Source organism: Chrysochloris asiatica, unplaced genomic scaffold (genome assembly GCF_000296735.1).
Source record: "Chrysochloris asiatica unplaced genomic scaffold, ChrAsi1.0 scaffold00077, whole genome shotgun sequence".
Taxonomy (NCBI): Eukaryota; Metazoa; Chordata; class Mammalia; order Afrosoricida; family Chrysochloridae; genus Chrysochloris; species Chrysochloris asiatica.
The window spans coordinates 8,932,180-8,959,291 of NW_006408595.1; the positions used below are offsets into that span (position 1 = coordinate 8,932,180).

General features: G+C 37.8%; 1 protein-coding gene across 1 annotated transcript in view; it reads left to right on the forward strand.

Moving 5' to 3' along the window:
- TMEM117 (transmembrane protein 117) overlaps positions 1-27,112 on the forward strand; it is a 763,946-nt gene that overhangs the window by 388,732 nt on the left and 348,102 nt on the right. Inside the window, exon 5 of the mRNA XM_006865317.1 lies at positions 19,501-19,506. Coding sequence (XP_006865379.1) covers positions 19,501-19,506 — 6 coding nt within the window. The remainder of the gene's footprint in view (positions 1-19,500; positions 19,507-27,112) is intronic.

The window sequence follows — 27,112 nt, forward strand, 5'->3', positions numbered from 1 at the left end:
AACATCTTTCTGATATTCTCTGATTTCATCCAAGATCCATCGGGCATTAGCAGTGATATCCCTTGTTCCATGTCCTCTTCTGAATCTCGCTTGAACTTCTGGAAGTTCTCTGTCAATGTATGCTTGCAGCCATTACCTTTAGTAAAACTTTAGTTGCATGGGATATCAAAGACATTGTCTGATGATTTCCGCATTCCATTGTTTCACCTCTCTTTGGAATGGGCACAACTACGGATCTCTTCCAATCAATTGGCCAGATAGTCATCTTCCAAATTTCTTGGCATAGGTGAGTGAGTGCCTCCTGTGCTGCCTCACTTCTTGAATGATTTCAATTTGTATTCCATCAATTCCTTGTACTTTGTTTCTACAAATTCCTCCAATGCACCTTGAACTTCTACCTTCAGTATAATTGGCTCCTGATCATATGCTGCATCTTGAAATGGTTGAACATCAACCATTTCCTTTTGGTATAGTGACTCTGTGTATTCCTTCCATCTTCTTTTGATGCTTTCTGCATCATTCAATAATTTGTCCAGAGAATCCTTCATTAATAAAAGTTGAGGCTTGAATGTTTTCTTCAGTTCCCATAGCTTGAGAAATGCTGAACGTGTTCTTTCCTTTTGGTTTTCTGACTCCAGATCTCTGCATATTTTGTTGTAATATTTGACTCTCTTCTCAAGCTGACCTTTGAAATTTTATGTTCAGCTCTTGTACTTCCTCATTTCTTCTATTTGCTTTAGCATATCTATGCTGGAGAGCAAGTTTTAATGTCTCTTCTGACATCCATTTTAATCTTTTCCTTCTTTCTTGTCTTCTTAATGACTTTTTGCTTTCTTCCTGTATGATGTTCTTGATATCATCCCACATTTCTTCTGGTTTTTGGTCTTTAGTATTTAATGTATCAAATCTGTTTTTCAGATGATCTCTAAATTCATGAACTTGTTTTCATCTTCTTCAGGTTCTTTCTGAATTTGCATATGAGAAATTGATGGTCTGTTCCACAATCTGCCCCTGGCCTTGTTTTTTGGCTGATGAGATGGAGCTTTTCTACCATCTCTTTCCACAAATGTAGTCAATTTGATTTCTGTGTATTTCATCTAGTGAGGTCCATGTGTATAATAATCTCTTATGCTATCTAAAGAAGGTATTTGAAATGAACAAATCATTGATTTTGCATAATTCTATCATGCGTTCATGGAGTCCTAGTGTGATGCTGTTGAGTTAACACGCTGGACTGCAAAGTCGGTTTGAACCACAAGGTTGGAGATTCAAGCTCACCAGCAGCTCCTTGGAAACCCCATACAAGGTTGCTCTGGGTCAGAATTGACTCAATAGCACTTAACAACAACAACATCATGCAATCTCCAGCATCATTTTTATCACCAAGGCCATATTTTTCCAACTACTGATCATTCCTCTTTGCTCCCAACCTTTGCATCCCAATCACCAGTAATGATCAATACATCTTGATTGCATGTTTGATCAATTTCAGATTGGTTTTAGTAGTTGGTGTGTAAATTTGAATGATAGTGGTATTAACTGGTCTTCCCTGTTGTTGTTGTTAAGTACCGTGGAGTCGGTTTTGACTCATAGTGACCCTGCACAGGGTTTCTGAGGCTGTAAGTCTTTACAGGAGCAGAACGCCTCATCTTTCTCCCGCAGAACTGATGGTAGTTTTGAACTGTCAACCTTGAGGTTAGCAGCCCGATTCATAACCACTACGCTATCAGAACCCCTTGGTCTTCACTGTAGGCACATGGATATTAATCTATCATTCTTCCTCATGACTGATATGGATATGTTCTTTGTGACAATGAATGCAACACCATTCCTCTTCACTTTGTCATTCCCGACATAGTAAACCATGTGGTTATCAGACTAAAAATGGCCAATAGCAGTCCATTTATGCTCACTAATGCCTAAGATATCCATGTTTATGCATTCAATTTCATTTTTGACAATTTATAATTTTCCTGGATTCATACTTTGTACACTCCATGTTCCGATTATTAATGGATGTTTACAGCTGTTTCTCTTCATTTTGAGTTGTGCCCTATCAGCAAATGAGGGTCCCCAGGGTTTCACTCCATTCATGTCATCACAGTCAACTCTACTTTGAGGAGGCAGCTCTTCCACAGTCGCATTTTGTGTGCCTTCATTTTCTGGCACCGTGTCTGACAGTGTTTCTCTGTTATTCATAAGGTTTTCAGTGACTAAATATTTGGAAGTAGTTTGTCTCTCCTTCTTCCTAGTCTGTCTTTGTTTGGAAGCTCATCTGAAACGTGTCCACTGTGGGTGATCCTGCTGGTATTTAAAATACCCATGGCATATCTTCCAGAATTACAGCAACTCACACGCCACCACAGTACACCAAACTGAAAGAGGAGTGGTGTATGGTTCCCCTTTACTTGCCTGTAAGTTTCTTGAGGAGTAACAATTTCATTCATATTCACAACTACATTTCAGCATGTATTACAATGCTATGCATATGATGGATATGCAATAAATGTTTAATGAAAGAATAAATAGATCCGAAAAGCATACCATGAGAGCTGAGTTCCATTTGTTCTTTCTTAGTTCATTTTACAATTTTTTTTTTTTTGCTGAGAAATGGGCATTCCAAAATGTTGGAGCGTCAGGAGGGGGAGAAGAGCTATATTGTTCAGAACATATGGGGTTTCCACTTTGTGTCTCCTGCTCCACTCCATGATAATACCAGGCACTTTGTCATGGTATTTAAAGTTTGTTTAAAGAAGCATGACAATGCAATGCTTGTATGTTTTTGAGCAGATGCAGTAGATTGTTAATGTAACTTCAAGAATGATGCTATTACTCATGAATATAATGATAAAGCAAAGATTGAGCTTCTCAGATCCTGCCAGAGCGTTCCTTGAATGGTTACTGTTGCTGGCAGTAGTCCTGCTTAGGTGCTGGGAATAGGAAACTGGGCCATGTCCTTCTAGTGACTTAAGCAAATAGCAATTGCTACTTAAGACAGAAAATAGGTTAGTTTTCAGTGATCATATGTAGAGATAATTAAAGTATTGTATAAACTTGAGAGTAATTTAAACTCTCTCTGGGTTAATGTTTATTTACGAATCTAGGATGAAATAGAGAAGGGAAGGAATTCTGCAGTGTTTGGTAGTAAAGTGTTTCTTGTAGCTTGCTGCTGCTGCTACTGCTTCTGCACATCATTTAGTTGGCTCCAACTCAGAGTGATCCTGTATAGAATTTCCAAGATTGTAAATCTTTATGAGAGCTGGTAGAGTCGAACTGATGACCTTGTGGTTAGCAGTCCAATGCATAATCCACTACACTACCAGGGCTCCTTTCTTTCAGCTTAAGTACAAAAACATGAAATACATTTTATAGATATATGTATGTATATATATGCAAATCTAAAAAATTGTGAATTTTTATTACCATTCTCTGCTTAGTTCGAATACTTGCTAAGGAAGGAGTTCACTATCTGTGTCTTCTTTTTTATTTCACCAAATTAAAAATATTTAGTTTCAATTTTTTTTATTGGATTCGTATCACTATTTGTGGACTGTTCTGCAAATGCAAAGTTTGTCAATGAACAATAACTGACATCACATCTAGCTTGCTATTCTGTCTGGGATTGGGTTTGACAGCTCATATTATGATCAATGTCAGTTTTCTAATTATTTCCCTTCCACTGATGTTTCAAAATGACATATTACAATGCATAATTGAATTTGATGTTGTATCTAAAATAAAGTAGCACTAATATATTTGCTGAACTTCATAACAGAAAAGAATTTAAACTATGGATTAGAAGGATCAGAGTTAGCAAACTTAACAACAAGTGCACTTGACAGGTGAAAGGAGGGCAGACAAAGTATTTCACCACTGGTCCCGAATTCAAGAGCCCAGTATTATTGTGAGTTTCTCCTTTGCTAGCTCTTCTGTTTATTGGAACTAGCTCATGACTTCAGCCTATTTATTTATTAGCTAACCCTATGTTTTGGAGATTTGTATGTTGCATTTCAATATTTTCTAATATGAAAATGGAGACTAGTTCAACAGTTTTATTAGGTAAGACATCACCTTTCTATAAGGATGGCATCTTAAGTCAGATTACCAAGAAAAGAGCATGCAACAGGGAGTTAGGGACATGTGATTTACTGAGGAAGTGATCTTCTGAAGGAGATGAGAGATGCAGGAGAGGGAAGAGGGAGGAGCCAAGCAAAGACATTATCATGTGGTTTCAGGGGAAGTCTACTCTTCCCACCGAGTGGCAGGTGTTATGCTCTTGAGGGAAATGGTACACTGGCAGGTGAAAAGGATCTTGGTGAGGTGCTTGTAACAGTGCCTTCCATAACTGTACAAACCTAAGCAAAGTAGATTTAATTGTACCCCAAAAAGAATTCCAGTTCATTTGATTATTTGATTGAAGCAAAGAGTATGAGAGAAGGATTAATATTTACATTTATTATTTTTATGCATGCTAAAATTCATGTTGTTTATTGTTATTGTTGTGTACCCATAGGTTGATTCCGACTCATAGCAACCATTTATAGGGTTTCTGAGAAGCAGATAGTGAGCTTGAACTGCCCACATTGCAGTTCAAACTGACCTTGCAATCCAGTGAATTAACCCACAGCACCACATCAGGACTCCAAGAAATTATTGGCAACCAAATACGGTCGGTTTGCTTTTGCATGTATAAATATTTTAATGTCTCTATAAATATTTTAGCTTTGCATTTTCATGTTCCTTCAAAATAATAAATTCTCACTAAAATATTAATAAGATAGGAGAGTCTAACCTGTTATCTTCAGATAACCTCACAAATGGTGATCCAGAGTCTCTTAATTTTAAAAGCATTAACAGAACATAATGTGGAATACAAAAGGGTTTCTGAGTAAAAAAAAGTTGTAACATAGCATATGGCTGTTTAAGAATAGAAACACCAATTCAGGTTTGTTCTAAACGTTCCTAACTTCACTTATCAAAAATGTAAAAAAACTATAGTATGTAATGGATATGATGTATGTAATTTATATTCATTCATTAACAATTTATGGAATGTAGTATACTATGAAAGTCACCCAGGAACACATACTGAACGATATTAAGATATAAAAGACACTGGAGAACTATCTTATAAAGAGGTATTCCCACGGTGCTCAGGAAATGCTCACTTTCATCTCTCCCACCCTGAGCACTAGCTTCTTTCAATTCCAATATACTTTATTCTTTATTATTCCTATAACTTGGTTTATGTTTCCTCAAGGAAGGCAGCCCCCTCTGACCATACGTTACTTATGATTTAAAAGGTATGTTCCATACCTTTAAAAAACCCAATTATCAGTCACTGTCTTTAAAAAGTTTAGAGTAGAAGCCAGAAGACATTAATGTTTGATTTTTTCTTTCTCTGAAAATCAATAATATATTGAAATGAGTGTTGTTTGTTAGAATTTGTTCCGTGGAGTCCGTTCCAACTCATAGTGACCCTGTACAGACTTTCCGAGGCTGTTAATCTTTATGGGAGCAGAACGCGTCGTCTTTCTCCCGTGGAACAGCTGGTAGTTTCAAACTACTAACCTTGAGGTTCACAGCACGATTCATAACCACTATGCTACCAGAGCTCCTTAATATTAGATTCTTGTTGTTGTTGTTAAGTTATTAGAACTTGAAAAAGGAAGCTATGAGCATTGTAGCACCTTTAGAAGTACCTGGCTTATTTGCATTACACATTTCTTTTAGTACTTATTGTAGACAAACTCTGGTTTAAAAAGCTTAAAATAAAATATATGTAGCTACATATTTTATTCTCATAATAACTCTAATATTGTTGCTGTTATTGTTCTTAAGTGCCGTCGAGTTAGTTCCGACCCATAGCAACCCTGTATAGGGTTTCTGAGGAGTAGCTGGTGAGCTTGAACCGTAACCTTGCAGTTCAAATGGCCTTTACAGTCACGTGAATTAACCCACAGTGCCACACCAAGACTCCATTCGAAAATTAAGTATATTATAATCCCAATTTTGCATGTGGGGATGCTGCATTTTAGAGACTAAATGTCTTGTTCAAGGCAATGTTGATTTGTTGTTGTTTGTCATTGTGTTGGATCTAACTCATAGCAACCCATATAAGGTTTCCAACAGTGGCTGGTGGGTTTTAACTGCTGACCTTGTGATTACAAGTCCAGTGCTTATCATCCAGCACCCTACAGGGACTTATTCCAGGTCATGTAGCTTGCCAAGTCCAGAGCTGGAATTTAAATTCAGGCAAGCACTATGAGTTGGAATCAACTTAAGGACGCCAAACAACAACTCCCAACAAATTTGGTTCCAAAGTCTATGCTCAACCACTATATTATACTGCTAGGTCACATGACTTCCTTGGGAATATTTTATCAAAGATCTAAATAAATGAAAAATATGGCTTGATATTTTTTTCCCACCAGTATGTCTATAAGATCTGCTGAACTTTTCCATCAACTGGGGAGAAGGGAACACGAATGTTTTATCACCAAGTGATGCTAGATCATATCCCACCCAAATTATTAGTATTCAACTTCAAAAAAATTCAACTGTTTATTCTTAATGTCTTTGGACGAATAAGATGAAAGCATTTTATTTCTGGAACTTGGAAAAAAGGTAAAAGAATAACTTTATATTATCATTGCTTAAGATAGATGTATTGATTCCTGATTATTTTAAGTGCTAGGTGTTTTGTTTATATGAAATTGCTATCCTTCAGCAGTTTGCCTCATGGATTTTTAGGGCACTTGTTGCTGTTGTTAAGTGCCATCAAGTCAGTTCTGATTCGTAGTGATCCTGTATAGGCTTCCATGGAGAGGCTGTGAGCTTCAGCTGCTGGCTTCTTGCCTTTATAGCTACCCCATGTTGGGTCGCTGATATCTAAGTTGCCCATCCCTGTCAACCCTGTGTACCGAGGGGGGTGGGAGTGATCCTCATTGTAAAGATTTGTTCCCTCTTTTGAGCTACTACATCCATAACTATAGGTCAACTTCATCCAATTGTAGTGGTTTACTCTTTTTTCCATCTTCTTTCTTCTTCTAGTAGAGTTCTGATCATCCAGCCATTGAAGCCAGGTCAGGTGGGTAATATCTACAAGTATGGTGTTCTTGTGCATCTCCCGTCACTTCATATCAGCTGGACACTTCATTGTCCACTCTAGCAGGACTTCATTTTAGATCACTAAAGTTTTTTTATTTTCATAGTATATGTTGCATTTGTAGTTAAATGTTCTGTAAACATCCAAAATAAATTTGTAGCAATCAAGTATCTTGTACTTATGTTCTGTTGTTACTTTATAAAGGCCATTATATATGTTTCAGGATATTGAAGTGTTTGAGTGAAGAAGGGATATTTTGACAATGAGTGGTTAAGTAAAAGGTTTCTTGGGACCCACATGTTTGGCATTTATGTATCTACTTTTAATTATTTGAAGGCTGGTAAACATTTTTTAAAGAAAACTTCCCTTTGCTCTGGATGACAAAATAAGGTCAAGTTTATACTTTAATATTGGCTTGAGCCTAGCACCCATAACAATTCTACCAAATAGATCAGTGAAAAAGTCTTGAGTAACTTTGCAAAGATGGCACTGTAAAGAGAAAATAGTTAACTAGGTATTCAATAATAATTGAACTTATAAGACATCTATTAAAACTGAAGATGAAGTCCACACCAGTAGTTTAATTCATCCTCTAGACCAGAATTCACAGAAAGTTAGGGGACCATAAGTGCCAATTTAAAAAATACCAAATTGTTCTTCACTACTAACCAGTGGATATATGAGAAGTAATGCCTAAATGAAAGTCAAGTGCTTGAATGAAATAAGAAACCTGGAGAGAAGGTATCAGTTTTCAGTGAAAAGAATAGTACTTCTTATAAAGGTTATGAAATATATCAAAAAAGAAACTGCAGACCTATATCTGCTAAAGAAAAATGAAAGCTAAGTTTCAAGATTGAAGTTGTTTTTCCCTTTACTTATGTTATAATATAACTAATTTTTGTTTGGCATTTTCAATTTCAAATAGAGCTGATAGAATCAATACAAGATTTTTATTAAAATGTTGTTGTTGTTAAGTGCTGTTGAGTAGGTTCCGACTCATAACGATCCTGTATAGGATTTCCAAGGAGCAGCTTCTGGGTTTGAACTACTGATTTTGCAGTTCAAACTGACTTTGCAACCCAGTGCTTATTTTACAACACTACATAATAATAATAATAAAAGATATGGCATTTTATATTAAATAAAAAAATAACAAAATGAGCTAATTTTATGCCCAACCAGATGTGGAGTCTCTTCATTCATTTAATAAATATGTACATATTTATACAATGACCTTATACCAAACCCTGGTGGTTCAGGCTCACTTAGCCTCTCCTGAGTCAGAACTAACAACAAGCAGAAGGGCTCTAAAAATCCATGGGGGGAACAACTTCTGAATGACAGCAATTTCATATAAATGAAACATTGTATCTTGGCTTCTAACCAGTGTGTTGGTGGTTCAAAATCAACTTCAGCTTCATAGAAGAAAAGAGCTGGCGATCTTCATAGAAGAAAAGAGCTGGTGATCTGCTTCCATAAAGATTACAGCCTAGACTACCCTATGAGACAGTTCTACGCTGTTCCATAGAGTCACTGTGAGTCAGAGTACTCTCCGTGGTACACACCAGCATAGCTAGGTTTATACATAAAATCCATTCAAGTAGTAAAGGTGGACTAAGAATAATTCAAATTAGATAAGTTTTGAATTATCTGGTGTTTGACCAATAACTTCATTTTACTATATTGTTGTTGTTGTTAAGTGCTGTCCAGTTGGTTCCAATTCATAGTGACTCTATAGGGTTTCTGTGGAGTAGCTGGGAAGCTTGAACTGCTGACCTTGAAGTTCAAACCTACTTTACAGTCCAGTGCATTAAACCATAGTGCCTGCACCAGGACTTTATTGATAGAGCTATAAATATCTTTTATAGCTATTTTTATAGCTTTATATGCAAAGGCTTTCAATTGTGTGGCTCATGACAAGCTATGCACAACATTGCAAAGTATGACTATTCCAGAACACTTAATTGTGCTCACGAGGAACCTGTACATAGACTAAGAGGCAGTTGTTTGAACAGAGCAAGGGAACACTGAATGGTTTAAAATTAGGAAAGGTGTGCGACAAAGTTGTATTCTTTCACCATACTTATTCAATCTGTATGCTGAGCAAATAATCCTTGAAGCTGGATTATATGAAGAAAAACGGTATCACGATTGGAGGAAGACTCATTAACAACCTGCGATACGCAATGATACAACCTTGCTTGTCCCATAAAGCAAACATTTAAAAAGATATCCATATAACTTAAACAGTGAAAAACTAGCTGAGTAATTGACGTTGGTATACATTCACTTCTTTAATTACTCTACCAGAGCTCCTACTCTTTGCCCTAGATGTTTCTAAAACAGTGCTTTTAATATCTTTCTGAAATTGCTGACACTCCTAATTGACTATATGGTGGTAGTGGTGGTGATTGTGCCATGGAGTCAGCAGAATTTCAGTTGACTCATAGAAACCATAATATATATATTTTTTGAAACCATAATATTTTTGAGAAAATGCTTCCTCTAGCATCAAGGGACCTGTTAAACCTGGAGGAATATCTAAGAGTGGAAGATAGTCCAAATTAATTTTTGGTACTAATCTTGCCTAAATATTTTTTCAGATACCTATTTCAATAGAAATATTTTTCTCAGATATTATCTTATTTTTCACTACCTTTCAAATAAATTATCTTTCCTCCACAAATATTAACTACCCTTTTCCCAATTGAAGCAACTCTTTTTCCACAAAATTTTTATGAAACAAAACTCATCATATACATTGTTTCCATGTGTAAGTTTTCAATACTTTATCAAATTTTGATGCAACAAAATTATGGACCTTCTTGGTTTTATTCTATTCTTTGAAATGTTGAAATATATGCTCTTTTAAAGATTCTTCCCACTGGAGCTATTCCAAAGCCCAGTGATAAAATTTCAAAATTAAATCTTGCATACCATATGAGCTGTCATTATTTAGTTGGTTAGCTCTTCCACTTTTTTATTCTATGTCTTGATCAGGATAAATTTCAATATTTATCTGCTGATAAGATTTTTAACCCCTTATGAGTTATAATTTTCCAAAATCTTGAAAAGCTAAAGCTATTAATGAAATAGTTACTGAGTAATTCATTAAACATTTCCATTTGATTTTGAAAAAAAATACAAACAATACCCAGAGGACTTGTTTCCAAAAAGACAAGTTAATTGTCATTGTTGTGTATTTTGGCAAAGTGATTCTCTAAAGATTCAGACTCTGAAGTCCAAAAGAACGTAAGTTATAAAGAGAGGAAATACACACTGCTATGAGGAAACATTTATGCATACTCAACATCAGTTTTTATCATAAAGATTTTTATTTCAGTTATTTAAATTGGATATATAAAAATATTTGAAAATTTGATCAATTCTATTTTGATCAGTAGAATTTCAGTTTGTTTGATGTGATTGTGAGGGTAACGTATGCCACAATCAATTCCAGTTATTTTTCTGCTCCGTAAATTTCTTAATTGGTTATTATATACATTATTTCTTCCATGATGCTTTGTCTTGTCAAACTTTATATTTATACTGTCAACAAAAGTAAATAAAGAGTAGAACTGACCCAAAGGGGTTCCTAGGTTGTAATATTGACTTGTGGTGAGGCACTGTAGTATCAGCACTGAACAAAGTTGGCGATTAAAATCCACCTGTTGCTCCTCAGAAATCCATACAGGGTCACTAGGAGTCTGAGCCCTCTCAGTGGCACTTAAACACAACAACAGCCATACTTACTGGAGCACATTGCCAAGTCTTTTTTCTTATGGAGTAGCTGATAGGTTCAAACCACATACCTTTCAATGAGTAGCTGAGTGCTTAACCACTGCATCAACAGGGTTCCTTACTAAATTACTGCTACTGCTGATAATACTAATGAAACAGACAACAGGCCAAGATGATCTGAGACAAAGTAGGCTGTGTTGTCCGCCTATCAAGTATCTGCCATAAGCCAGATACTGTGGTACACGCAGGGGCTTCCTATCTCTAGAAACATAGAATCGATTGGGGGTACATTTGAAAATTTGCACAAAAGAGGGCAAGATTAGACAAAATCCCAATTAATGGTCTACTTCAGCAATCCGATCTAGATAGTGCCATGAAAAAGGAAGAAAATGGATGGACTCAATGTTTAGGTGCTAAATTGTCAGGATTTGGTGACAGATGGAATGTGGTAGTTGCAAAGAGACAGAATCAAGGATTACTGGTTTGGGCTCATGGCTAAATGGTGGTACTGTGTACTGTGGTATGAAACCATGGAAGACACAGGCTTGGTAGGATGATGGAGGTGCAAGTGAGACGTCACAATTTGGACATATCATATTGCAGGAGTCCAGCAAGGGATTTTATGAGGAGGGATATCCAGGATCTATTAATGAACATGATATAAGCAGGATATACACATGAGTATTTTAAGAAGAGCAGGAGACTGAGGACAGAAACCTGGAAAATATTGATATTGAAGGAATAGGAAGACAAAAAAAAAAAAAAAGGGCAAAGGGGATGTTGTAGTATCGTGGAAAACAAAGGAAAATAGCCAGATATTACTTAATTGCTGAAGAATAGCAATTTCATATACATATTTATAATATAAAACTAGTTCAGTAAAATGTTGATCTCACATAGTCAAATAACTTGAAACTTTCCATAGACTAATATTTTTAATGTCATTGCAACTTCAAAAGTCAAGGTGACATCACTTATATCAGAACATTTTTAACAACAACATAACGAACAATCAATGACTTATAATAAATTCTGTGAAATCAGATTACGTTCAGCTTAATCTTCACTACCTCTTACTTCTACCTCTATGATAGTGTACAATAAGAACTGATGCTCTGAGAAATGACTCCATGGCATTGTAAGATTCTGAATCACTAGAGCATTACAGTATTTTGTTCAGCAATCATTAAATAGGATAGCAACGTCAAATAAAGAAGGTTTTTGAAAAATACATTCATTTAGCACAGCTTCAAAACATTTCTTATAAACGTTCTGTATGCCTGGTACTGTGTCAGATGCTGGAACTACAGTGAGAGAAAAAAAGGATTTTGCCTGGGGCTTATTTGAAACAAACGTGCTTAGTAACATTTCTGTATACTTCTTTTTTTTAATCTTCTTTACAGTTACAGGAACTTTTGGTTTACTCTGAATTAAACAACAATATTTTCTAATCTTTTTTATGTTTTAAAATGTGAGGTACTTTATTAACCTTCATTTACTGTCCATATATCAAACTAATTGGCTGTAAGTTTATTACATACGTGAACTGGTAACTAAAAGAGAAGAACATGCTCAGCATTACACAAGCTGAAAGAACTGAGGAAAAAAAATTCAAGCCCATATTACAATATTGAAGGATTCCCTGAACCCTGGTGTGGCACTGTAGGATAAGCACTGGACTGGTAACAGAAAACCTATACAGAGTCACTATGAGTCGGAACCTACTCAATAGGACACAACAATAACAACATGGGCTATGTATTGTATGATGCAATAAGCCTCAAACGAAGATGGAAGGAATACACAGAGTCATTATACCAAAAACAATTGACCAATACTCATCCATTTCAAGAAGTGTCATCTGATCATGAATCAATGGTAGTGAAGGAACAAGTCCCAGATTCACTTAAAGTGTTGGTGAAAAAACTAGGTTCCAGGAATTGATGGAATACAATTTGAAATCTTTCATCAAACTGATGCAGTGTTGGAGGCACACACTTGTCTATGCCAAGAGCTTTGGAAAACAGCTACCTGACCAAACAATTGGAAGAGGATCTATATTCGCGCCCATCTCAAAGAAAAGGGACCCAATGGAATATAGAAATCATCAAGCAATAGCATCATTATTACATGCATATAAAATTTTGTTGAAGATAATTCGGAAAAAGGTTGAGCAGTAAGGACATTGATAGGGAGATGCCAGAAATTCACACAGAATTCAGAAGAGGATATGGAACTCTAGATATCATTGCTGATGCCAGGTGGATTTTGGTTGAAAGCAGAGAATACCAGAAAGATGTTTACTTGTGCTTTATTTATTATGCAAAGGCATTTGACCAATTTTAAGAATGCATTTCATAATTCAACATTAGTTCGGTATTTTAAGAAAATACAACCCCCTCCATACACAGGGTAGACAGGGATGGGCAACTTGGACATTGGCTACCCAAAATGGGGGGCTACAAAGGCAAGAAGTGACTGGCTTACAAGCTTTCAAGAGGGAGCCTAGATCCAGCGGGCACGGAGTAAGGTAGAATCTCCACTGAGTAGTATTCAATCTGTCTGGGCGGGGCTGATGAAAGGAGATGGGGATAGCACTCATGTGGCACAATAGTGAATAATTGTTATCAGGACTGACTGTGAGGGTTGGAAATGGGGTAGACATTTTGTAGCAAAAGGAGAGGAGTGGTTGACTTTGCAGTCCAGGAGCGGAGGTCACTGGGACCATCAAGGGAGAAGAGCGGAGTGCAGGACCCTACCCAGAGAAACAGTGATGCCAGAGATGTAGGCAGAGACGATGACGTGGAGAGATGTAGTGGCTGGGGACTTTAGACCCAGAGACGGAGAGGGGCTGTGTGCTGATGACCAGGGGGCAGGCTTGCCAGATATACCCTTCGGTTGTTTGATGATGCATGGAGGGGATTGTAACCATGGCAATGAAATGATATATGATAGGGTGAATGTAAAGCTAATGTTCTCCCATGTAAACTATCACATAATTCATAAAAACACATTTTTTAAAAAAAGAAAATGCAGGTATGGCATCCTTAATTCTTACTTGTAAAAAGGAGACTTGTGAAACAATTTAAGGTTTATCAGTCATTTACCTATTTATGTTGTTGTTGTTTTTAAATGCTATCAAGTCAGTTTAAACCTGTAACAACCCTGTGTAGTGTTTCCGAGGAGTAGCTGGTGGATTTGAACCTTCATTCTGTGATTGCCAGTCCAGTGCTGATCATACAAGCACACCAGGAGGCCTCACCAGTTTACATCAGTACATTATTTCAATACCACTGCAGGATAAAGCACAGGACTGCAAGATCAGTTTGAATTGCAATTTCAGTAGTTCAAACCCCAGCCACTCCTCAGAAATTCTATACAGTAGGGGTGGGGAACATTTTTTCTGCCAAAATTTTTAACATTATTTATGGTCCATACAAAATTCTCAAGTTAAAAATTAGTCTACTATATTTGGTCAACCATGTAATGAACTCACTCCTAGTGGTGCTGTGGGCAATTGCATCAGACTGCAAAGTCCTTTGAACTGCAAGGTCAGTGGTTCAAGCTCACCAACTGCTCCTTGGAAACCCTATACAGGGTCGCTATGGGTCAGAATCGACTTGACAACACTTCACAACAACAACAATAGAGTCCTAAGGAACTGTGGTAGCGTAGTGGTTAGGAATTGGGCTGTTAATCTCACAGTCAGCAGTTAGAAACTACCAGCTGTTCCATGGGAGAAAGACGAGCCTTTCTGCTCTCATAATGATTTACAGCCTCAGAAACCCTATGGAGGGTCGCTATGAGTCGAAACCGACTCCATGGCACAGAACAACAACAATAGAGTCCTGGTGTGGCACTGTGGGTTAATGCACTAGACTGCAAAGTCAGTTTGAGCCACAAGGTCAGTGGTTCAAGCTCACCAGCCACTCCTCAGGGTCACTGGGGGTCAGAACAGACTCAACAGCACTGAACAACAAAAGTGTGATGTCTGGATTCCTGGTGTGGCATTGCAGGTGAATGCACTGGATTGCAAGGTCAGTTTGTACCACAAGATTGATTGGTGGTTCAAGCTCACAAGCCACTTGTTGGAAACACTATACAGGTTCACTATGAGTCAGAACTGACTCGACTGCACTTAACAACAACAGCAATGTGATGGCTGAAATTGTGGTTACCTTGGCAGACCCAATGATTTTTTGGGCCTTATACAACCCTCAGACTGGACATTCCCCACCCCTGCTATACAGGGTCATTATGAGTCAGAACTGACTCAAAGGCACTAAACAACAACCACAACAAATATTGAAAGAAGTCCTGGTGTGGTGCTGTAGAATAAGCACTAGACTGCAAGGTCCACTTGAACTGCCAAGTTGGCAGCTCAAATCCACCAGCCATTCCTCAGAAACCCTATGCAGGGTCGCTATGAGTGAGAACTGACTTGATGGTACTCAATAACGACAGCAAATATTGAAAAGTATCCTGTGTTCTAACTTCAGAACTCCAACTCTTCTGAGCTGTCTCGCTCACTTATTCATTCATCTATTAGGCTGTGAACCGCAAGGTCAGCAGTTCGAAACTACCAGCTATTCCGTGGGAGAAAGATGAGAATTTCTGCTCCCGTAAAGATTTACAGCCTTGGAAACTCCGTACAGGGTTGCTATGAGTCGGAACTGACTCCACGGCACATAACAACAACAACAAACTCACTTAACAAATATATAGTAAGTACCTAGATTATAATAACACATGAGTGAGAGTAAACATTAGAATGTATTAAACTTGGGGGATATAGCGTCATGGTACCGGAGCATTTAAGGTTCACTTCCCCTTTTCAAATGAATTTCCTAAGACCCTTGCCCAAACCCTCACAAAATTTGTTGAATTTGTTGTTGCTCATGCTGTGTGGGAATTGTCTTCTTAAAAAACTTTTTGGTCTATTCACATCTCATCACCTTTCTTTTCCTAGCCTGGGTCATCAATTTATGGTGAGGTTTTAATGAGTGATGGTGGCTTTCTGTGTTAAACTTGCAGAAATAATAAATACCAGAGTTGCAAATTCAAATGCCCTCAGGGCTAGGCTGATCTAGTAAGTGTGAAACATCTGGTATGAGATAAAGGGGGAGTATGTGTGTAGGGAGGAGTAGTTAGGGGGGCTGGGAAGGAGCAGATGAGCTATGTTGAACCAGAGAATAGTGTTCCTACAAAGAAAGCATTAAAGTTCAGTTTAATGCAAAATGCCATGTATATGAAGCAGGATATAACTTCAATACAAATTCTGCCTACTGGTCACCTGACTGGGACTCCTGTTTTATGCATTTTTAACCGAAGAATTAACCTGGAAAGTGATTCATGCATAAATGTTGACATATCAGCAAGAAGAGTGAATTTTGGGCAAGTGGCACTTTGGAACATCTCTGTTTGCACCACATAAACTTAATCCATCCTCATAAGGCTTGGCCCTCCCAGTTTTGTGATGACTACCATAGCCTGTCAAAACAAACAAACAAACAAACAAACCCCCAAATATATCTGTGTTGGAAGAAGAACAGCCGCAGTGCTCTTGGAAGCCAGAATGGCCAGACATCATTACTCTTATTTCAGACATATTGTCAGGAGGGACCAATCCAGTCACTGGAGGATATCATGCTTGGTAAAATGGAGGGTTGGATAAACAGAGGAAGACCCCCCAACAAGATAGATTGGCACAATGGCAGCAACAATGGACTAAGGTGTATCAACAATTGTGAGGCTGACCCAGGACTAGAACATGTTTCGTTCTTTTGTGCATTGTGTTGGTATGAGTTGGTACCAACTCCATGGCATCTAACAACAACAATAACAACAACTAAATTCAGGGGAGATTTAACACTCCCCAAACTAATCATAACTAGTAAGGACATCAGTCTTTGTACCACTTAGCACTTATTCCACTCTTAACATTTAAGACTCAAATGGGTAGAAACATTTTCATAACAACATTCTTCCTGAAGTGTTAATGAAATGCTCCTTATGGCCCTCAGGTTAGCCATTACCAGCATGGATGTGCAGAGACCTAACGCTCATGTTTTACTAGTTCACTGACTAAGTAGACTTGGTTTATAATAGAAAAATGGTGTGCAGATGGGTACTGAATGAATATATATATTGTGGAAATTGCCAATGAATACAAATATCATTATGGTGTCAGTTTGAGTTATGGTGTTGGAGGAGAATATTGAAAATACCACGGACTTCCAAAAGAACAAACAGATCCGTGTTGGAAGAAGTACATCCAGAGTGTTCCCTGGAAGCCAGGATGGCCAGATCTCATCTCTCATACTTCAGACATATTGTCAGGATGGACAGGTCCACGAAGAAGTATATCTTGCTTGGTAAATTGGAGGCTTAAAGAAAAAGCGAAGACTCCCAACTAGATGGCTTGGTACAGGGACAGCAGCAATGTGCTCAATCAAATATAGCAATGATTATGAGGTTGGTGCAGGACCGGGCAATGTTTCGTTCTGTTGTACATAGGATTGTTATGCATCAGTACCAACTTGATGGCACCTAACAACAGCAACAACAATGTACCTGTATAGGTACAATTTTATCAGTTAGTTACTTTCCCCAATCAATTTCATCTGAATTTCATATGTAGTGGACCCTGAGCTTATATGAAAACTATAATTACCTGGAGAGCTTCAAAACCTGTGGACATCTATATCTCACTCCCAGGGACAGTGATTGATTTTATCTGCATGTATTGGAGTTTTAAGGAGCCCTGGTAGTGTAATGGATGACAAGCTGGGCTGCTAATCGTAAGGTCAGCAGTTCGAATCTCCCAGTTTCTCCGAGGGAAAAAGTGATGCTTTATGTCCCTGTAAAGACTTACAGCCTTGGAAAACCTTTACAGGATCACTATGAGTTGGAAACGACTTTGTGGCACACAACCAATCATTGGACTTTCAAAAAAGATTACCAGAGATTCATATATGTAAAAAATTTTGGAACTAATTTTTCTAAGGTAATTCAAGAAATTTGGCATGGGAACATTTTGATATATGCTATGTAGCCCTGGTGTGGTGCTGTGGGGTAAAGCACTGGACCATAAGGTCAGTTTGAACCACATGGTCAGTGGCTCAGACTCACTAGTAGCATCTTGAAAAGCTTATACAATGTGTTGCTATGAGTTGAAACTGACTCAACGGCACTTAACATCAACAACAACAACAGCAATCATAATGAGACATTTGTGGTTCAATAATAGAATTCTTACTTTCCATGGAAGACTCTGAACTTTGATCTCTAGTTAAAGTATCTCAGGCACAGTCAGCACCCATCCATCAGTGGAGGTTTTGTGTGACGCTATAATGATGAGCACATTTCAGCAGAGCATCCAGACTTAGATTAGGAGGAAAGGTCTGGAGACCTACCTCCGAAAATCAGCCAGTGACAACTCTCTGGGTGTCAACAGTTTGATCTAAAACCAATCATGGGATTGTACAGGACTAGGCAACCATTCATTCTGTTGTATGTGGGGTTGCCATGAGTCAGGGACCAATTCTGTAGCAGCTAACAACAATAACATTGGAGCCATAACCTTCAAATAGATATTAAGGCTGAAGGAAAACCAAAGGAAAGAATCTGGTGGTGGGAGACTTCCCAGTGGAGAAGGAGGCATGAAAGGAATGATGACTATGAGATGGCAGGCTCTCTCTTTGAGTCCCATGTTAAAATCCCAAGATTTCATGCATTGCCACAAGGGAAATACACAGTAAATGTTACCCAAACAACGCTAGGAGTTCTGGTGTAGCATTGTAGGATAATTACTGGACTGCTAACAACAAAGTTGGCAGTTCACACCCATCAGGCCACTCCTTGAAAATCCTATACTGGATGACTATGAGTCAAAACCTATTTGACACCACTTAACTACAACAATAACAAACAATGCTAACTTTATAGTTTGTTTTCGGTTTCAGACTGAGCAACTTTGGCTATGAATTCTTTCTGATACAGTTGTTTTCTTTGAAAGGTATACAGTGTCATCTACGTAAACTTCCATCCTTCCAGTAGCAAATGATTCGCTTCCCTAGTTCAAGGTGTGCTTGACTTGAGTCTTTACTTCCCATTAAACATTGGTATTTTGGCATTTGCCCAGGGGATAGTTTATTTTTAGTAATTATGGCTTAGACAATAGGACTGTCAATTGCTGTGAGATAAAAAATAAGGCATGGGGAATTATGACTGCTAATATTGTTAGTGTTGCTTAATTTTTAAAATTATAGTATTTCGTAAATGAGAGCATCTTAAAATATAGTTCACAATGTACATTTTCTGAATGAAGACATTTTGCTAATTTTAACACCCTTTCATTTTAATTGTAGTGAAATGATAACGAGATTCTATATTCACTATCTTACATAGTGAACAGCTTAATTGAGTGTCTTATTTTTGACAAATGAGTTCAGCTTTAAGTAGGTCACTTTAAATTATAAATACAACTGGTGCTAAGGTTACATAATTTGCCATATTTTTCCCTGTTCAAAGGACTTAAGAAAAGAGTTATTTGAATTATGTATAGTAATGAAAACTCACAATGGTAATGTATAACCTCTAAGGAATGCCTACAAAGTCTACTTTGCAAAAGAGGGCGGGACATCTTGAAGGGATAAGTGATGCTTACTAAAATAAGTGGCTAAATAGTACTGTTGAAAACTACTGAATTTGGAAATTAAAATCCTGACAAGATAGATCATTTAAATTTTTAACTTTTCACAACCATAAAGCTTTGTCTCATTTATAATCTTTCTCCTGATTGATTCTGAGTTCCAAGTAATGTCCTTGAATATTTGGGGCAAAAATAAGACACTCATTTAAATCCTTTTCTTGCCTTACACCTATTACTGTTGTTGGTTAAGTGCCGTCAAGTCAGTTCCAACTCATCGTGACCCTGTACTGGGTTTCTGAGGAGCTGCAGCTTTTCTTATAAAAGTGAGAATTTTGTATCGTCTAAAATGGATCCCTTGCAGAAAAACATGAATGGGTGGGAGTTTGGGGCCAGATACGCCATTCAAGAAGCATACTTAGAAAGTAGATGAGTAAAGATGACATGTTCTTAGTCAATTATAATTAGCAGGAGCCTCTCATCAGATCTTCCTGCTGCATTATATTTGCACAGCAGTTCATTGACTTGTCGATAAAGGTAAAGCTTGGAGACAATTAAGGTGTGACAACAAAGGACTCCAATAGCAAACCCAGGGGAACTGTAAGGTAAGTGTAGTTTTTTAATTCAGAAGTTTTGAGAAAACAATTGCACAAGAACAACTTTTGATGCGAAGTGGGTCTTGATAGAGGCTCAGATCCTGATATTTCAGTCTTCTTCATTTGTCAACATAAAAGCAAGATAGAGTCTTATGGGATTAAGAAAACTCCGTGGCTAAAAATATAGTTTGACATTTCTTGAATGCACTTGACAAGACTCCACATAAAATTATAATAGTATTCTTTCCAGCTAAGAGAAGATTTTTAAGGGAGGCTGAGTTCTTTTATTCAAATTCAAATTTAATTTTTAGTTGCTATGGCATCTTTAAAATTAATCGTCTATTATTGAATTTAAAATATATAGGGTGTTTTAGTACAGGTGGATAATGATAAACTTTAGACACATTATAATAAAAATTAAATTGCATTTAGGAACTTGGAAAAAAATTAACAAGCCCTGAAAAAAATCAATTATAGAGATTCTACACAATAGGAAAGTGATTATTGACCTTGCTGCCAATAGCTTTTAGTGTCTGTCCTGCTCTTTGGCATCCTTGCTGTGGTACAGCTGGCTGGCAGATTGTAGCTAATGTGCCAGTGGAGAAGAAAGGTGGTGTGGAGGAGCAAGGGTTCAGACAATATAAAATGCCAACTGCCTAAGAGACTGGGGTGCTGCATGTGCAAAGGCCAGTGCCGGCCGGGAACAGAGATCTTCTGGGATACACTGTTGTCATTCAGATGATTTGGGGAAGGGAGTCAGAAGGTATTTAATGGAAAGGAAGTGGTATAGCTCCTGGAATTAGCAGCAAGGCCAGTAAGTGTCAATCATAGTTAATCACTAAATATTACAGCCCTGCTTGCTGGTACCTGTAGAGATTCAAATTGTTAAGATGCAATATCTGCTACCTTCTTAAAGTCCCTGCTTTCTTCTTTGCTTTTCTTCCCCTTTGAAAAACAGTATTTGCCAGGTTCTTAGGCTCTGTCTAGCTCTTGTTCTGTTTACCTGCTGGAACAACAGACTGCAATGTCCAATTGCATTATTTATTCTTTAAAAACCCTTTCTGTCTTTAAAAACAAAAAACAGAAACAAAACCCCTGAAAGTGCAGGCGGTTTAGTTTTCAAAAACAAGTGCTAAGGTGTGAATGGTTAATCAGGCTGAAACAACTGCAGAGCTGTGCTTTTGAACGCTTACCAATTGCCAACCTCACTTTTGATGTTATCTTTTTTTGTTTTGTTTTTTTTCCCCCTTAAACATTGGGTCCATAATTTCTAATCAAGGCTTTGCCCATTCATGCTTGAAATTCATGAGTATAATGTGCAGCCAGATAATCACAAGATTTGGTGTCAAACTGTGAGGCATATAATTTCTGCCTATGAATTAGCACTCAACACTCTAAAACATAAGTATATTTACGGTTCTCCCTAAACATGTCATTAAAAGTAAAAATGCTGACAAAATTGTTATTAATTACTTTGAGACTTTTTTGTAAACATCAACAGAGTGAACTTAATTGGGATGGTTCTTGAGGATACTGAAAAGTATCTTAAAAATAAAATTCAAGCCACCAGATGCCTGGTGGGAAACAAAGTGCTGGTGTAGAAAAGACATAGAAGGCACAGAAACAAATGTTGGCAATTTAGGATAATGCTTATTTCCACCCAGGTTTCTAGTTTCAAATCAGAGAGTGGATGAAAGCACAAAATCACAGGCCAAAGGAAGACTGCGAGAGAAAAGTGGCAGATTGTAACTTAGCAGGACTCTGCCACTAACCTAGAAAGCAATATGACATTTCCTGAAGGTGCTCCAAAGATAAAAATAAATAGGTGAGAAGGGGAGGATGTCCATGCCACTCCCTGATGCCAGCATCATGGATTTAGAAGCAACATTAGCTCTTTTAAATCACCAGGTCAGCTGAATGATATTTTATTGAGCATCTGAATTACTTTGTTGTTGTTGCTAAATGCTGTCAAGTCAGTTCCCATTCATAATGATCCTGTATAGGGTTTCCAAGGAGCAGCTGAGAGGTTTGAACTGGCAGCCTTACGGTTAGCAGTCCAGTGCTTATCCTATAGTATCATGCCAGGACTCCCTTGGTGGTGGTGGTGGTTATGTGCCGTGGAGTTGGTTCTGACTCATAGCAACCCTGTTCAGGGTTTCTGAGGCTGCAAATCTTTACGGGAGCAGAAAGCCTCATCTTTCTCCCGTGGAACAGCTGGTAGTTTTGAATTGCTGACCTTGAGGTTAGTAGCCCGACTTGTAACCACTACGCTACCAGAACTCCTTGTTGTTGTTAAGTGCTGTCAAGTCGATTCCCACCCATAGTGACCCGGTATAGGGTTTCCAAGGAGCAGCTGGTGAGCTTGAACCACTGACTTTACAGTTCAAATGACTTTTCAATCTGATACGTTAGCCCACAGCACCACACCAGGACTCATTTATTAATGGGACTCCCTTATTAATGCATTAAATAATGTTTTTTAGATTTAACTTATGAAATAATTAAATAGCGAAATAGCATGAAGTACTCTCTCTCTCTCTCTGTTTACTTTACACAGGTATGTATCACTTAATGATATGTTCTATGAAATAGGACGATATGTGATTTGGATGTTATGCAAATACCTGAGTCTGCAAAGTGCGGGGTTCTGAACACAGTGTTCTGGGGGTTGCTACGCTGTCTGGCCCGGGCAGCTCCCAGTGCAGCACCTCATTTGGGTACTTGACCAGATCCCCCTAGCTATCTCTACCTTTTCTATTAAGCTAGTTTCATGGGAGACCAGCTCTTCCATGAGAACCCGCCTGAGGAGGAGATGATGTGGACCATGTAGGGCAAAGGGACCTGAGTCAGAGCTGGGGCACCTGGGGCCCACTCCTTTCCATCACAGCCCTAAGAGACTATATATGGGACGAGCTTGTGAGTTACAGGAGCAAAGGAGTGTCAGGGTTGGGATTTTGACCTTGAGTCTCCATTGCTACAGTCTAGGTGGCTTTAGGGCAGAAATGGGGCCCCAACCTTAAGACAAGGGTCTAGAGTCCTGACTCCAGACACCTGTCGTATATATGCTTATATATGTGACGTTGTTATTGTTGTTGTTATATGCCATGGAGTCGGTTCCAACTCATAGTGACCCTGTACAGGATTTCCAAGGCTGTCTCAAGTTATGGTATTTTCAATAACCTCCTATGAATGCGAAAGCTGGACAGTGAATAAGAAAGATCGTAGAAGAATTGATGCCTTTGAGTTATGGTATTGAAGGAAAATATTGAAAGTGTCATGGGCTGCCAAAAGAATCAATAGATCAGTTTTGGAAGCAGTGCAGCCAGAGTGCTCCTTGGAGGCCAAGATGGCCAAACTTCATCTTTCATACTTTGGACATGTTGTCAGGAGGGACAAGTCTCTGGAGAAGGCTATCATGTTTGGTAAAGTGGAGGGTCAGAGAAAAAGAGGAGACCCCCAACAAGATGGATTGACCAAGTGGCAGCATCGATGGACTCAAGCGTGGCCCAGGATCGGGAAGTGTTTCGTTCTGCTGTGCATAAGTTCATTATGAGTTGGTACTGACTCGATGGCACCTAACAGCTACAAACAACAACAAAATGTTTATGGGAGCAGAAAGCCTCATCTTTCTCCTGCAGAACAGCTGGTACTTTCGAACTGCTGACCCTGAAGTTAGCAGCCCAATTCGTAACCACTAGAGAAAAGTTAATACATAAATAGCCACTTTACAATTTTCCTTTTATCTTTTTAAATAGTTGTTGAAAATGAAAAAGATACAGGATTGACTACATTACAAAATAATCCACCAATGGTATCATATAAAGCTTCTTTTAAAAAATAATACTATGAATTTTAAAATATACTGGTTTGTACATAGTATTTATTAGGAATACAATTTTTGAGTAAGGTTTGGTTTCATTGTTGTTGTTACATACTGTAGAGTGGATTCAACCTATAGCAACCCTGTATAGGGTTTCTATGGAGCGGCTGGTGAACTTGAACTGCCAACCTTGCAGTCCAGTGCATTTACATTGGTGATTAGACAGAACTAAGACAGTTGCCATAAAAACAACATATAACATGTTTTGATTAAGGGTTGGGTTATTGTAATTACTATCAATAAGCTGTACATCTGTGAATAGTAGAACTCACAAAAATTAAGTGATAGATTTACAATAATGACATTAAAAAAAAAAAATACAAGCTGCTGAAGCTACTTGTCTACAAACACTTTGTGAGATTTTGTTCATTGATTTGTAAGTTTAGCGTCATGGTTTCAGGCAGGGCTTCAAAATGGTTCATTGTGGTTTGACCCCTTGCTGAGAAATTTCATTCCCACCACAGATATACTAAATCAGATCTCCAGTTTAACAAGATTACCAGGTGATTCTGATAGATCCCAGTGATTTTATATGTAGTGGGACTTAATTAAAATATAGATTCTGATTCAGTATATTGGGGTTGTTGTTGTTGTTATGTGTTGTGGAGTCACTTCTGACTCATAGAAACCCTGCATAGGATTTCAGAGGCTGTAATCTTTATGGGAGCAGAAAGCCTCAAATTTCTCCCATGGAGCAGCTGGTAGCTTCAAACTTCTGACCATGAGATTAGTAGCCCGATTGTTAACCACCACGCTACCAGAGCTCCTTATATTTGGGGTAGAAATGCAAATTCTCAGCACGGGGTCTGACTGGAAGGAAACAGTTCAAAGTCCTGGTTTCATGAGACATCCCAGTTAATTGACCTAATAACATGTCTAGTGCTTTTCGATCTCTTAGTTCATTGTGTAGTGTCTGCGTTCTTAAAAATCTCTCCGATGTCCATCTAAGCCATAAGAATTTATCTCTGTTTGCTAGGACCAAAAGGGAAGAAGGAGAGTCAGGACTAGGAGGAGGATATGAAATATATACCTAATTGCACCATGCACAACTGTTTCCTTTGCCATAAAACCAGGAGAACTGGGTGGTGTCTATCACTACTGAACATATTTATCAAAGATTCCAAAGAATAATTTTGATCAAATGTGGTGAGATGCAGAGTGAAATTTCAAATTCTCATGGGCTCTAGACTTTCTGGAGCTATAGAAGGTGCATGAACCCTGAAACTGGTACCCTGAGATCATCTTTAAACCTTAAGCCAAAAATATCCCCTGAAGTTTTCTTAAAACCAGACAATAATTTAGCTTAACTATCTGGTGTGGTGCTGTGGGTTAATGCACCAGACTGCAAAGCTGTTTGAACTGCAAGGTTGGTGGTTCAAGCTCACCAGCTGCTCCTCGTAAACCCTATACAGGGTCGCTATGGGTCGGAACAGCACTTAACAACAACAACAACAATCAAAAACATCTGCCTTGCACATTATGCTCTCTTAGGAACTATTTATATGGTATCAAATTGACAACAGCAAATCAAAAGATGAGGTAAGTGTAGTGAGTTTATGCTAATGAGGACACAATAGCTCAGGAAAGGAAGGTGAGAATGATTGCATAACTCAATGTAATCAATGTCACTGAATTGTATATGTAGACACTGATTAATTAGGGTGTGTTTTGCTGTTTATATTATCAGCAACTATTAGTGAATGTTTTGCTGTTTATATTATCAACAACTATTAGTGTATGTTTTGCTGTTTATATTATCAACAACTAATAAGTAAAATTTAGAAAATAAATTTGAGTCCATGTGCTCTTTTAAATGCTTTGAATCTATCAACTTATTTATACCCAAAACTATTAGTGATTTGTGTTCTCACCCTCATTTTATAGCTGAAGAAATGGAGACATTCTGTGCAGAAGGTAACACAATTGAGGGACTGTTGTCAAGATGTTTCGTGAGCATAAGACAATGGGGTTATTATGGATATTGAATACACCTCATTTATTTTATACCAAAAATAGGCATTTTAATATAAACTCAATATTTAAAACCAGCGCAGCTTATTCCTTGGAAGTTTGTGATTGCAATTATGTTTTGATAGGAAACATACTCAAGCTTATTGCATATGTCCCTATCTTAATAAACACAGAATAACATGGCAACTTAACTGTTTTGTGTTTATAGTAGAATGAATATTGAATTTGTGTAGACCTTCCAAATCTCAATCCAGTTACTAAGTACATAGCCCAGACTTAAATTTCCTTATGAGTACATTCAACAGATAGCTACATCCTTGTGAAGCACTTAGCACGCAGGACTTGGCTTATTGTAGGTTCTAAAATGCTAGTTATTTGCTATGTGTTTATTTTTGCTCTCATTTTCTTAAAAGAAAAATAAGAATAATGGCCAATATATGGGGGTTTGTGATAATTAAATGACTGAGGTTATATGTATTCACATTTATAAACTCATGTGTGTTTGTAACACTCTCTAATGCAGTGCCTAGTAGTTAAGATTCACTAAGTATATAGATTAAATGAGTTGAGGCAGCCATCTAGGAAGCGCTCACTATATGTTAGCTCCAAGATCCATAATTCAGGAAGGTGAGAATTAAGTGGTGAGGAAGGCAATGAGATCAACTATCCATCCATGCTGGTTTGAGCCATCTATGAAATATGAGGGTAAAGGAGTCTAGTCAACAGTTGAATATAGAAATTAAATTGGGCTTTACATGTTTATTTAAGGAGCCCTGATGGCAAAATAGTTAAACAGTCAGCTGCTAATCAAAATAGTTCTGACCCACCAGCTGCTCCAATTTAGAAAAGATCTGCTGATCAGCTCCTGTAATGATTACAATGTAGGACGCCCTACGGACAGTTCTACTCTATCCTGTAGAATCACTATATATAAGATTCAATTTGAAGACACACAATAGGCATTCATTTTAGAAATTGTTAGATTAATGTGGCACTGTGGGTTGATGCACTGGACTGTAAAGTCACTTTTAACTGCAAAGTCGGTGGTTCAAGCCCATCAGCTGTTCCTTGGAACACTATGGGTTGAGTCACTATGGGTTGGAATCTACTCGACAGCACTTAACAATAACAACAACAGCTACTTGTTTTTAGGTGCCATCGAGTCC